General features: G+C 40.9%; 2 protein-coding genes across 2 annotated transcripts in view; one reads left to right on the top strand and one right to left on the bottom strand.

Annotated features, from left to right (window-relative positions):
* Nucleotides 1-797, bottom strand: part of LOC140388002 (bromodomain-containing protein 1-like) — a 98,620-nt gene extending 97,823 nt beyond the window's left edge. Inside the window, exons 1-2 of the mRNA XM_072471454.1 lie at nucleotides 371-797; nucleotides 144-276 (exon numbers count right to left, since the gene is read on the bottom strand). Of these exons, the coding sequence (XP_072327555.1) occupies nucleotides 144-276; nucleotides 371-535 (298 nt within the window). The 5' untranslated portion in view covers nucleotides 536-797. The remainder of the gene's footprint in view (nucleotides 1-143; nucleotides 277-370) is intronic.
* A 74-nt stretch (nucleotides 798-871) lies between these two features.
* creld2 (cysteine-rich with EGF-like domains 2) overlaps nucleotides 872-14,208 on the top strand; it is a 39,081-nt gene continuing 25,744 nt past the window's right edge. The window contains exons 1-6 of the mRNA XM_072471455.1: nucleotides 872-1,049; nucleotides 1,506-2,280; nucleotides 5,271-5,353; nucleotides 8,892-9,002; nucleotides 9,965-10,056; nucleotides 11,908-12,084. Coding sequence (XP_072327556.1) covers nucleotides 2,152-2,280; nucleotides 5,271-5,353; nucleotides 8,892-9,002; nucleotides 9,965-10,056; nucleotides 11,908-12,084 — 592 coding nt within the window. The 5' untranslated portion in view covers nucleotides 872-1,049; nucleotides 1,506-2,151. The remainder of the gene's footprint in view (nucleotides 1,050-1,505; nucleotides 2,281-5,270; nucleotides 5,354-8,891; nucleotides 9,003-9,964; nucleotides 10,057-11,907; nucleotides 12,085-14,208) is intronic.

The following is a 14,208-nucleotide window of genomic DNA, read 5'->3' as shown; positions in this document are numbered from 1 at the left end:
CTAATTCAACTTTTTTTGTTAAGTTTTAAACAAAAAATATACGCAAAAAACTATAAAAACGTGCCTCGGCATTGTTAAGATTTCTCTCCGTTTCGAAATCAACTGCATCGACTAAGACTGCAGTGAAATTTAACCAGACGTACCTAGAAGTTGTGAGTAAAACTTGGACACGTCTAGAGCTGACAGGATGGAAGCTGCTGGAGCAGAGAGCAGTGATAGAAAAAGTGGCCCCACGAAGGTCCTTGGAACAACACCGGGAAACTCGTGATGATCGTACTGCGAAAAAGAAGAACCTCAGAAAGTAACAGTCAGAAATGGGAAGCGTGCAATGAGATGTACAATGCAGCCAGAGGAGCTGGTGCACACGTACCTTGTCCAGTTGCAGGCGGTGGTACAGCAGGTCGTGCGCCGCTTGCATGTTGAAACTTTCCTCCACTTTAGTGAAAGGACAGATCAGCAGGTGAAGGGAAGCGAACAGAACCAGAAGTACCAGAAGCAACATTTCCCTTTCCACATCCCGACTCTTCTCAGCCATGTTGGAGTGGAGGGTCAGAAGCGAGGAAGCGCAGTCACTCGACACAGAAGGCAGCCAAAGTGCTGCAGCAGCAACGCAAACCCAACGTTAGCACCAGCGCCAAGTACACCGGAACACAATTGGAATGGTTGCCTGGAACTTTCTGCAGTCAGCAAATAATTCAGAAGGAATACTGTTATCGCATTTGGTCCCTATGTGTTTATTACAGAGCCATTTATTGCCTTGATGTGCCACATTGCACTCTGAGAAGAAGATGAGATCCACGCAGGAAGCTGCATAAAGCAAGAAAGGAAAATAAAGCAAATATCCAGCCGGGGAATCCCCTCCCCCTCTCGATGACTGGTAACAACATCCAGTTCAAAGGAGACCTACACAGGATATTACTGCCCACAATATGCATTCTAGCCGCGATTGAGCCCGGCAGTCAGTTAGTTGGTTATTAAGAATAAGTTCGGGCTCTTTTTACGTATCTGTTGTAATTTTTACCCATTATCAGTAATACGACAATCGGCGTGTTAGTATATGGATGGTGTTTGTCTGTTTATTACATAGATGTGTATTTCTGCATACGTTTGCTTGCCTTATTCAGAGATCTGTATACATAAGTCAGTTTACTCTAGAATTTTAGATCTGTATGCATAAATTTCCGTTTTGTATATTATAGATCTGCTGTATAAATTTCTGATTGCCTGTATATTTTGCAGAGATCTGTATTTATGCATAAATGTCAATTTTATCTGTAATTGTAGATCTGTATGCATAATTTCCATTTTGTATATATCTTATTGTATAAATTTCTGATTGCCTGTATACTTTGTAGAGATCTGTATTTATGCATAAATGTCAGTTTTGTCTGTCATTGCAGATCTGTATTTATGCACACATATCCTTTTTGTCTATAATTATGTAGATCTACATGTATACATTTCTGTTTATCCGTATTTATGCAAGAATCTGTGTTTGCTTGCAGTTTATGTATCCACTCCTATCTGCATTGACTCTATTGATTCATCATCTCACTTGCCAAAGGAGCTCCACGTGGGTGCGGCGCCGCTCTCACCGTGTCGACAGCTGATTGGCGGGCCGGGTGATGGACAACAACGTGGGCCAATCGAGGTGCAGAGGGGATGCGGGATGTGTGATTTGGAACGTCCGGATGGTGCGCGCGATGGAACGCCGGTACCTGCGGATGGGAATGTAGCAAATTCAAGAGTTCTTACCTGGAGCCCAAGGGGAAAGAAGACTGCGAGGAGGGACACGATCTGTGATCATTGGACTGCAGCAGGTCACAGACACTTTTCTCCGGGGATTACTTCGAGTACCAGTGAAAAGGCACCGTGAGCTTTATCCTGCTGAGCGAACCGCAGTCGTTGCTTGCTCCTACTTGGTGACTATTGTAAGGAAAAGGCACTGACTGCTACCAACTTACAACTTTCTGATGCCCACAGCCAGCACTCCAGCATAAGAGACCCCGGGCAAACTAAACCCTGAATTAATGTTCTACACTTTGAGTTTGTACTTCAGAGTTCAATAGCTGCAATTAACCACTACTACTGGCATTTGATGCCTTCATTTTTTTCAGCCTAATCTTTTTGTATTATATACAAAATAAGAAAATGGGTTGGTCCAGCAAAAACTTTCACTGTTTTCTATTACTTGTGTTGCTGCTTTTGTGTCGTCTGTCATCGGGATATGACAAACTATCGTGCCCCACGTGCAAAAAAATAACCCGCAATTTCTTAAAGGTGAGTGCATATCCTGTTGCTGGTTCTTTACATCCTATTTTAATTCCACAGCAGTTTTAATGGGGATTTGGGCCATTTGCCTTTGTTTATTCTTAGAAACTAACTGAAAGGACATTAGGGTTGGTAGATCTGGATGCATCCCATTATCTAGTCCATTGTCTTGGTCACTACAAAATATTTAATTTGCAAAGAAGTAAGCTTAAGTAGTTGAAGTGCAGAAGTCAAAATGTTGTGGTGTCAGAAAGTTATTGTATTTAAGAAATTCATAGATGATGCAAGAATGATGCAATGCAAGTGCTTGGTGGGAGAATGGCAAGGGGATATACTCTTGAGGGGCATAATCTGAAAATTAGAGCTTGACTATTCAAGAGTGATAGAATCATAGAATTTACAGTGCGGAAGGAGGCCATTCGGCCCATCGAGTCGCACCGGCCCTTCGAAAGACAACCCTACTCAAGCCCATGTCTCCACGCTATCCTCGTAACCCCACTTAACCTTTTTGGACACTAAGGGCAATTTAGCATGGCCAATCCATCTAACCGCACATCTTTGGACTGTGGGAGGAAACCGGAGCACCCGGAGGAAACCCACGCAGTCGCGGGGCGAACTCTGCACAGACAGTGACCCAAGCGGGGAATCTAACCTGGGACTCTGGAGCTGTGAAGCAACTGTGCTAATCACTGTGCTACCATGTGTCTTCAAACAAGAAGTAGTTTAAATCTGAAACTCTTTTCAAAAAATGCTAGCTGTGGCTTAGTTGGTAGCATTCTTGTCTCTAAATCACAAGGTTCTGGGTTCAAGTCCAACTCCAGGACTTGAGCACGGTAGCATTGTCGATAGCACAATTGCTTCACAGCTCCAGGGTCCCAAGTTTGATTCAGGCTTGGGTCACTGTCTGTGCGGAGTCTGCACATCCTCTCCGTGTGTGCGTGGGTTTCCTCCGGGTGCTCCGGTTTCCTCCCACAGTCCAAAGATGTGCAGGTTAGGTGGATTGGCCATGATAAATTGCCCTTAGTATCCAAAATTGCCCTTGGTGTTGGATGGGGTTGCTGGGTTATGGGGATAGGGTGGAGGTGTTGACCTTGGGGGGGTGGGGGGGGTGCTCTTTCCAAGAGCCGGTGCAGATGCGATGGGCCGAATGGCCCCCTTCTGCACTGTAAATTCTATGACTTATGACAAATCAAAGCTGACCGTTCAGTGCACTGCTGTCTTTCAGATGAGATGTTAAGCTGAGGTCCCAACTGCCAGCTCGGGTAGTTGTGAAAGATGCCATGGTGTCCTGGACAATATCCCTTGACCAAAAACAAATTACCTGATCATTATTACACTGTTAACCACATTAATAAAACATTTAGAGTCCGATGCTGCCAGCCAAAGTTGGAAAAAAGGTTTTGAAACTAGATTAATTGAACATTGCAACAATGTGATTGATAGTATTTTGTTCAGGTAAATTAAGGAATATATAATTGAGGTGAGTAAATTGGGTTAGAATACAGATTAACTGCAATCTGATCAGATTAGATTGGATTTAGATTAATTGACATGTGTACCGAGGTACATGGTCTGCGTACAGTCCAGGCAGATCACCCCATACATGAAAACATAGAACAAAAATATATATGAGGATACATAATGAAAATACATAGACAGCGGGTGAAGTATACCATATATAGTGCTACAACTATAGAGCAGACGCATAGAAAGATCAGGTCAGTCAGATAGAATGGCCTGCTGTTTTATTCTATGTTCCGAACTCGCTGACATGAGAAGTTTCACAAATGTTGAAGACTAATTATAAACACCAAAATGAGTCAGAAGATTCAGCAATACCACATTGGCAGTTTCCTTTGTAATGCAATTGTGTGCAAATTTACCTCGCTATGAACCAAAACTCCGCCAATGTGGTTTTTTTTGTTTTGGAGTTTTTGAGTGGTTTAAGGATCGGTAATAATGAGTGGCCGCAAGTCCTGGACGTTCGGATAGTGTTTCTTGGAAGTCAAATTAACCTGCTTTACATCGCTTGAGCCATACCAGTAGAATCCAGTTTAAACAATAGCACTTTAACTTGTTTCCAAACATTGGCTATTTATATCTTTTAATGGTTTCTTCAGTTAGTTTTTTGTGTTTATGCAAGATTTGAATTTAACAAATGGTGCTTATGGTCTTTAGGGCCAATAGTTTGGTGTTCCATGGTATAGTTAACTAGTTACCTGTGAGATCTTCAACTGTTTGCAAGCTATGGAATCCATTCATTTTCTAGATACTTTAAACTTGTAGCTAAAGTAGGAACATTGAATAGTTTGGAGAGGAAACATATAAATGTGCCAAATTCATTGAGATACCTAAAGGGCAACTACTGGTTTTTATTTGAGTTATGATGGTGCAGTCTCTAAAATGCATTTAGTTTCTGTTAACCAAATAGCCAAATTTGTCACAATGATGAATGGATATGAAAGGAAAGGAGGCATCTTTGGTGAATATATCCTTCTGCATCTTTGCACTATATCTAGCAGCAGATGGTTCATTAGAGCATCATTTAAGAATTAGTTCCTCAGTGTTTTTAAAAATACTTCACTCTGAAAAACAAATCCCTTTTCAAGTGAAAGAATAGATTCCAGCAAGGTATTGGATAAAACCTACTAAAACGTGGAATTGAAAAATGTGAGGTTATAATTCTTTTGTAACACAAACCTACGAATATCTCTCCCTCCCCAGTGACATGCATTGCAAATAAAAATAAAAGCTAGATATGGGTTTGAATTAGGGCAATTGATTGTATACTTAATTTTCAGAATTTGTCTGCGAGATTTGTTTTTGGGGTGGGAACACTAGGTGTGTAATCTGCCCATTCAGAGGGTGATTAGAGATGTGCATCGATAAACTAAAATGCAGCATTAATTCTTGTCAACAGCTAAATTCATGTGTCTATTGCAACTGGATTATGTACAAAAAAATCATTTGCAAATAATCAAATCATTTTTAAAAATTAGGGCGTAGAAGATACTTCCAGAAAGAACTTTGGTGGTGGAAATACAGACTGGGAAGAAAGATATTTGTCAAAATATGAATTCAGGTATGTGTGCAGATTTTTATGAATCGTGCTTTGGTTTTTTAAACACCTTGCATTTTAAACACGAACAGGTGAAATTAAAGGGTAGTAAGAGATCAGGTGGTCCATCAAGGATCAATGGATGCCAAGCTAATAGACTGGAAGTTCCCTAATTCATTTTTTCCTATTGTAAATTGGAATTACACGAGCTGGCTCCCTATTTAAGCAAAACTATCCCTCGCTTTACTGTGTTAAGATTTGGGCAAGGAGCTCAAAGAGCACCTGTCCCATTTCTGTAAAAACCTTTGGGTGTGTTTTAGCCAGATCTGGAAATAAAAACATCTTGAGCTTTCCGAATCTGTCAAGATGACATTGCTATCTATTCTAATATTAATTATATTTGATACAAAGAGTTGTGTTCCATGTTCTTGTCCAGCAATGAATCTACAGAACTGCTGGTGGCTTAGCCAGAACAAGGATTTATTAATGAACACATGGTCAGATAACAATCAGATACAGACCAAGTTATCATAGTTAGACACTCCTGGAACGATCTTTTATGCTTGACTGTCCTCATGTATACCTTATAACCTTCTGCCGGTAGCCGGATGCCACCTGATGTATATCTGACATCACCTGCTGGTGGGAGGTCACACTGCTGAATACATGTAATATTATCTACAGGCATATCACCACACAAAGCAACTCCCATCTGAAACATAAGGATCATCTACAAGAGTATAAACTGATGCAAATGAGTTATTGCCATTGTTTACGTTCAATAATTGAAGTACACAGCCACAGATAAAGCAGTTTCTTTTTCTCTTTATTCTTTGATGGAAAACTGGCAAGGCCAGCATTAGGTGCCCATCCCTAAATACCCTTGAATTGAGTGGCTTGCTAGGCCATTTCATAAGACATTTAAGAGTCGCCCACATTGCTATGGGTATAGAGTCAAATGTAGGTCAGACATGGTAAGGATGAGAGATTTATTTCCGAAAGGGCAATGGTGAACTAGAAGAAATTTTATGACTATCAATGATAGCTTCATGATCATCATTATTATTAATTGCATTTAAATTCCAACAACTGCCATAGGTGGTGGGATTCGAAGCAGCATCTGGGCCTCTGTATTACTTGTTCAATGACATTACTATAAAATAGATTAAGCAAGATCAGAAAGTGTATGAGATTGGTGTTCTATTGTACAATTGCTTTGATTTAATATGTCTCTATGATCAAGGTTTGCAGTATGATTGGAATGGAGATTGATTTTACTTAATGACATTAGTCTGTGCTGTATGAATGGCTCCGAGAAGCCCTCTTCTATGTCTGTCCATTCCTGTAAAATGCGAACATCTGGGTTTTGACTGTTGCCGGACAGGCCAGTGAATTGAATTTAAAAAATAAATACATTGAAATGTTCAAGCAATTTAACCACTTATTTTAAATTGCATCCTCAATAGTTCTAAAATAAGTGCAGTCTATTCACTATTTGCTGTCAATCTAATCGTTCTCCCCGTGTCTGCGTGGGTTTCTTCCGGGTACTCCGGTTTCCTCCCAAAGTCCAAAGACGTGCAGGTTAGGTGGATTGGCCATGATAAATTGCCCTTAGTGACCAAAACAAGGTTAGATGGGGTTATTGGGTTCCGGGGATAGGGTGGAAGTGAGGACTAAAGTGGGTCGGTGCAGACTTGATGGGCCGAATGGCCTCCTTCTGCACTGTATGTTCTATAATGATTCATATGCACTGAAATCAATAGAAACGGTCACTTTGATAACAAAAACTTACATTCATATAATGCTTCTCACATGCAGGAAGATGCGGGTGCTTTGCAATATATAGAAATATCAAGCATGGGGAAAGGGGAGAAATAAAATTAATAGGAAACTGAATGCAGGGTCATAAATTTTTGACAGCAAGAGAGGTGCACGGAGCTGGGTAGAAAATGCCAGAAGGCTGGAGTGTAGTCATTGAAAGACCTGCTGATATTGGTGGAACACCGGTAACAAGACATATGAAAAGTCAGTTGTTGGAGGAGCCAAGAGAGTCTGCAAACGTTAAGACAAGTTTGAAAGATGGTACGGCTATTAAGAGATTGGGGGAAAATAAGAATGTGCATTTATCGGGTTGATATGCTGGGGCATGGAGCCAATGGAGTTTGGAGAAGGTGGGGTTCAGGACTTGTTATGCATGAAGGAAGTTGCTGGAACCAGCGATCTTGCAAAACAGGTTATTCGAGCTTTTGAGCCTGGAGTTGAAAGCATGGACTAGGTTTTTAGCAGAGAAGATAGGAAAAAGCTATCTTGGTAATATAGTATGTGTGTGGGCAAAACGCTGAGCTTAGGGTTGAGCAAGATACTGAGGTTTTGCATCACTTTGTTGAGCTTGCGATCGGAGTCAGGGAGGTTGGTGAAATCCAGGCCTGAGTTACTGAGATGTTGACTGGAGCTGAAAGGGGTTGTTCTAAGGGAAGAATTGCTGGCTCACCCTGGTCCCTAATATTGATCAATCAATTTGAGACTGTGGTAGCAACCATTGGGTTAGTGGAGAGGTCATTGAGTCAGTACTTCACGTCATCACTAACTTACAGATAATTTACTATGGAAAACACGTAAATAGGAAAGAGGAGTATGTGTTTTCTAGTTCCAGTGCTTTGCACAGCACATCACAATGGTTCTTAGATTGGTTTGGTCTCCTGGGGGCGATAACTAGCTAATTGTCTGTTACAGATTACAATGATAGATGAAGCATGTAAGCCCAAACTATCTGGCCTATGATGAAGGTGAGTTGTCCTTCTAAATCATCTCAGAAATATCTGAAACCACTTCATGGTTAATTTCCTTTGATCTTTAGAACTGGGAAGACTGAAGCCATTGTTTTTGGTCCTTTGCAATCCACTGACAATTGACCCATAGGTGGTCTTTCACCCACATATACAGCACACATTGCACTCTTGGCTAGCTTCCCATATTTAACCTTCTGCAAACTTGAGGTCATCCAGAGCTCTGCTGACCTTGTCCTTGCTTGTACCCAATCATATTTGCTCGCCACCCTTGTTACTGTAGTGTGGCGACTAGGGGATTTTCACAGTAACTTTGTTGCTGTGTTAATGTAAGCCTACTTGTGACACTTATAAAGATTATTATTATTGTTGTGTTTGCTGATCTTCATATTTTGCCTTAGAATGGCTCTGCGAAGTGCCTTGTGACTTTATTATATTAAAGTAAATGCAACTTGTTGTTGAAGTGACTTCTTATGTAGCACAATGGTTTGGACTAAATAAATACCATTGTTGTCAATGAATTGATTAATTTCGCTTATTAGCAACTGGTGAATAGGAAATTGATGAGAGGGCACATAAGGGGGGGGGGAAGGATGCATTACATATAGTTTGCGAAAAGGTGATTCATAATGTAATCTGCTTACATGTAGCTATTTTCTCTGTTTATGTGAAAAATAGTAGATGCTTTATAAATGTTGCTCATGAAAATCAGAGACAAGAAGATTTTAAAATAGTTATTGTAGAATTATTTTTGCCCTTAATTGTTTTTAATTTAGTGAGACTCGTCTTGTGGAAATTGTTGAGTCCCTGTGTGAAAATTCAGAGTTTGAATGTAATCTTATGGTGGAAACTCATGAAGAGTATATTGAGCGCTGGTGGTTCACAATGTAAGTGTCTTTTAAAACTAAATTGTTTGCTCTTTATTGCTAAATCTACAATATAACAATAAATCCAATGGTTCTTTTATTTTATGAGTCTGTAACATTGGGTGTGGAACTTTACAGTATCCTCCTGCTGGTGGGATTTTTAGGTCCCGCCAGAGTTAGCAGACGTTTGAAGGGCTCGCTGCATTTTCCGGCTCCACTGCGACAGGACTGTAAAACTGCCCATCCTCATGTGTTTCTGCATACTTTGCTCCTCGGTTATAAAACCTGCCCTAATTCTGCACCCCACCTATTTCCTCCTCCTTTCTTTCACTCTTGGTTGCACATACAGGCATTATACTTGCCTCCTCAAGAACTCCAGAGATAGCAACCTCTTCCTGATCACTTTTCTCCCTGCCTTACAAGGATAGTTTCTTTTGATCCATTTTATTCCATCTCCAACTCCGTATCCACAATTTTGTATCCTAATTATTAAGTACGTTGGAATGAATTTCAACAGGTGCGCATTATGGAACTGTATTTTGCTGTCAGCCGCCACTGCCCAGCAAGCTATTTCTAAGGTATAGCTGATAACCTAACCCTGTCTCTGCCTGAAATCTACACATGCTTACTTTTACATGAGCTTACTTCCCAATAGGAGCTGCTGAGTAGTGTTCACGAGCAGGGATTCTGGCTGGCGTTTTTCTTTTCATTCTCTACCCTCCATCCCAGGAAGGATGAGGTTAATTCAAATGATAATTGGGATAAGGTAATTAAAAAAAAATTGGGAATATAATTCCAAGATGTCCAGGTTCCGGCATTCTTTTTCTCAGTGCTGGAAAATATGGCTCTTTGAAATTGGTATAGACTCAATGAGCTGAAAAGGCTCCCTTTTGTGCTGTAACAATCTATGTAGGGGAGCAGTTTGTGTTGCATTCAAATTTGGGTATTCGGGTACACTTAATATAATTTCTTTTTAATTGCAGGCAGAAAGATCATCCTAATTTCTTCCTCTGGTTCTGTGTGGATACAATTAAAGTTTGCTGTCCTGCTGGGACCTTTGGTGTGGACTGTGTTGGTACTGTAATTCCTTTTGTGAACATTTATGAATGTCATTACATGTAACATGATGTATGGCAGTGTATAGAAAGCAGTACAACAATGTCTGGTAACAGAATTTTGGTGGATGGCTGTGTTAAACAATGTCTTAATTTGGTCGATTTACTTTCTTCCAAAAGTGAAAATCCTGCGAGCTTCTTTTACACTGTTAAATCATAAACTAAACTTTCTTTAATAGTTTAGTGTATCCTTCTGTGTAACAATGTTATCAAGATCCCTTTGATTATCTTATTATGTGCCAAGCACGATACCGACTGGCAAACACTGCATTTGAGCAAGGTAAAGATAATGTTATTTAATGGAACAATGGAGCAGTCACATTCAGCCAGTAGCAATTTCATGCTTTTGGCAGCCAAATGAGATTTTCGTAAAACCTGAGTAAAATTCCTCTCGACAAATGAATGTTATTTCCCCCCCCCCCCCCCAAATCAATGGACACTTTTCAGCTTATTTTGCCTGCTTCATCCGCAATTCGTATTCTAATATAACGCTCTGGTAAGCAGTGACGGAATGGCCAGCTGGCATGACATCTTGACCTAAAGCATGCTTTTGATGTATCATGGCAAAATCACTTCCGGGCATTATTGAAAGTGAGCAGATTTTAAAATGGGGTGATGGGTCAATGCTAACACCCTGAATAAATAAAAGCTGACCACAGTTCTCACTGTTAACCTAATTGGAGCGACCAACTGACATGACTGGGGTGGGAGATTCCTTTTGCTGGATTGTTTTTTTCCATAGCATGTGACCAGCCTCCGTAGTTATTACAAATTTACTTTTTTTTTCTCTCTTGCTTCAATTTTATTGCATCCTCTCCAGGGGGCAGTGATTCACGCTGGGGTATGGTTTCACTGAGGCTTGCCGCTCTCAGTACCTCATCCAACTGGCCATGTTTTCAGGTATGAGACCCAAAACGAGTGTCAGCTTGGCTGTTTGACCATCTTAACATGTACCTTCCAATAGAGGCCACCAGATAGCAGTTAGCATTAGGGCCTTCCTTCCTCTTCAAATCTAAGAGGCACTAATGCCAAATGAAGCTGACTCTATTGCACTCGGACTGGCTACCTCAGCAGACTGGGAATTGACCCCCGAGACATTCTGACCTGTATGCCCAAATACCACACTTTGCCCAATAAGTCATCAATGGAACTGCTGCTTCATTCTTTTTTAATGCATTTATAATCATTAATAGTGCACTTCTAACCGCCTACACAACTAAGAAAAAACTGAAGTATCTAAATATTGACTTGGAAAATATAAGCTTTTGGCCTAATTATCCTGTAAAATTTCATATTTGCTGCAACGTCAGAAATGTCAGTAAAATCTGACCAGAAACGTTTGTGTTTTTCCTGTCAATGCAAGTGCAGTGGATGTTTGAGTTTTACTGTGAAGCAATTCTTATGTTCTTTTAGATAGAACTGGAAAGAGGCATCCTAGTAGCTCCATGGATAAATGCAGTGTTGTAGATTTTGAGTGGTATGGCTAAGTTGACTTCAGCTGGGATAGCAGTGGGAGTCGAGTATCGTTGACTCCTGTGTGCATGGTCAATAATCATTGTTTCGGCTTTGATCACTATCCAGTGGTCATTGCTGGAAACTACATCTGATGTGAGGATTAGGTTACACAGCTTAGTCATTAGGATGAGAAACTAGAGGTCTGTCCCTTGCTGTGGAACATTATTCCATACTGCATCACTTCCTTTTGAGGAGAGATTAAAATTATGGCAAATGATACTTTTGAAGTCCTGGGATTACATTATCAAACCTGTATTCCTAAAATGGTTAGTTACGTTTAATAAACTGTGTTGCAGGATGTATTGGTGGCGCTGATAGACCTTGCAATGGCCATGGGTCATGTGATGGTGATGGTACACGGACTGGTGATGGCTCTTGCAGCTGTACCAAGGAATACAAAGGAGAAGAATGTCTAGACTGTGCAGCCGGCTACTACAGCGAATTCCAGAATGAAACCGATTCACTCTGTGCAGGTAGGTTTCGGAGTTAAAAGTGTAATTCCCATCAGTTCTTTTGCATTTGTAAGAGTATTCCAAAGTGGTTCAGCTGATTGATTCCTTGTTGATTTGTTGTTGCTTGGAGTCAATGTGTGCAATGCAAGGTACCACAAGCAGCAATGTGATAATGATCAGTTAATTTGTTTAGTAATGTAGCTGACACCACTATGTTTGGCACTGAAGACATTAATTAAATAGTAACCCGCATCTCAAGGTTGTGGTTCACCTTTCCTAAAAAGGCAAAGATTAATAATTCATTGCCGTGTTGTGAGGAAAGTGCTTCTGCTTCAACTCATTTTGAAGCTTTATTTTTGAAAAGTATCTTGCGCTTTCTTCAAATTTTGAAGTTTTGTGTGATTTTCCAGGTGAGAGAGTGATGAGAAAAGATCTAGAGCTGCTCAGTGTGGGAGCAATGGAGCTTCAGACATTCAGTGCTGCTGCTGCTGCTGATGTTGCTTCTTTCCTTTACTTTGTAGAAGGGTGAACACTGTCACTGATCCTCCAGACCCAGTGCTGGACATGCCTGTGGCTTCAAACCTCTGTTCTCTTTTTGGTGCAGTACCCATCTGTGCCCTTGATTCCAATGCAGCAGTTCCCTGAAGGTGACTTGAGATAGGGTCCGAGATACCAAGAGGTTGGGTAGACTCATGCCTGTGCAGAAAAATGTAAGTAATTGTAGCAAGGCAAGTTCGAAGAGTTCACAGATAGGTGGCAGACCTATTTCAAAACCGAGGACATTTTGGAGACAATCAAGCAAAAAGAGGTAATTCCAAATGGTGGGATTCTTAATGGAATGCAGGAACGGGCAGATAGACTTGAATTTATGTAGCATTTTTTATGGTCTAGGGTGTTCTAAAGCAGTTTACAGTCAGAAGTACTGTGAATTGTCACTGTAATGAAGGAAATATGGGATCCCGTTTACACACTGAAGACTCCCATGAACAGCAATGCCATATCCACATAATCTGTTTGTGATGTTGTTTGATAGATCTAATTGGTCTTCTTCAAAATAGTATCATGAGATATATTATATATTATTGAGGAGGAACTTCTTCAACCAAAGGGTCGTGAACCTGTGGAATTCCCTGCCTAGTGAAGCAGTTGAGGCGACCTCGTTAAATGTTTCTGAGGCAAAAGTAGATAGATTTAAGGAATCAAAGGTTACGGTGAGCAGGCGGTAAGTGGAGCTGAGTCCACAAAAAAATCAGCCATGATCTTATTGAATGGCAGAGCAGGCTCGAGGGGCCAGATGGCCTACTCCTGCACTTAGTTCTTCTGTTATTATGTTTGCCTGAGCGAGCAGATTGGATCTCAGTTTATCTTCATCATTACCGTCCTGGACTGTCAGCCTAGTGTTTGTGTTCAAGCCTCTGGAGTTAGACTTACAGCCACAACCTTCTGACAAAGGACAGTGGTGAAAAGATTTGGGATGGAGGTATAGAACTTTATTAAACATGAATTGCAGGTAGAAAGGCCATAAAGACACATTAACGTCTAAGCTTTGTACATTGGGGTACTGGATATAAAAATGAAGTAAATCGTGGATGGGTCTGGGTAAACTCAGAAATAATGTTCCCAATGGTGGGGGATTCCAGAACTAGGGGGTCATAGTTTGAGAATAAGGGGTAAACCTTTTAGCACTGAGGTGAGGAGAAATTTCTTCACCCAGAGAGTGGTGAATCTGGGGAATTCACTACCACAGAAAGGAGTTGAGGTCAAAACATTGTGTAATTTCAAGGATGAATTAGATATAGCTGTTGGGGCTAAAGGGATCAAGGGATTATGGGGGGGGGGTGGCGGGGAGGTACGATCAGAGTATTGAACTTGATGATCAGCCATGATTATAATGAATGGCGGAGCAAGCTTGAATGGCCTACTTCGTCGATTTCATAATAATCTTTATTAGTGTCACATGTAGGCCTACATTAACACTGCAATGAACTTACTACGAAAATCCTCTAGTCGCCACACTCCAGTGCCTGTTCGGGTACACCTGAGGGAGAATTCAGAATGTCCAATTCGCCTAACAAGTACGTCTTTCGGAAACCTGAGCACCCGGAGGAAACCCCCGCAGACTCGGGAGAACGTGCAGACTCTGCA

The sequence above is a fragment of the Scyliorhinus torazame genome, chromosome 13 (genome assembly GCF_047496885.1).
Source record: "Scyliorhinus torazame isolate Kashiwa2021f chromosome 13, sScyTor2.1, whole genome shotgun sequence".
In the NCBI taxonomy this organism is placed as follows: domain Eukaryota; kingdom Metazoa; phylum Chordata; class Chondrichthyes; order Carcharhiniformes; family Scyliorhinidae; genus Scyliorhinus; species Scyliorhinus torazame.
This window is presented reverse-complemented; position numbering and strand designations above follow the sequence as displayed.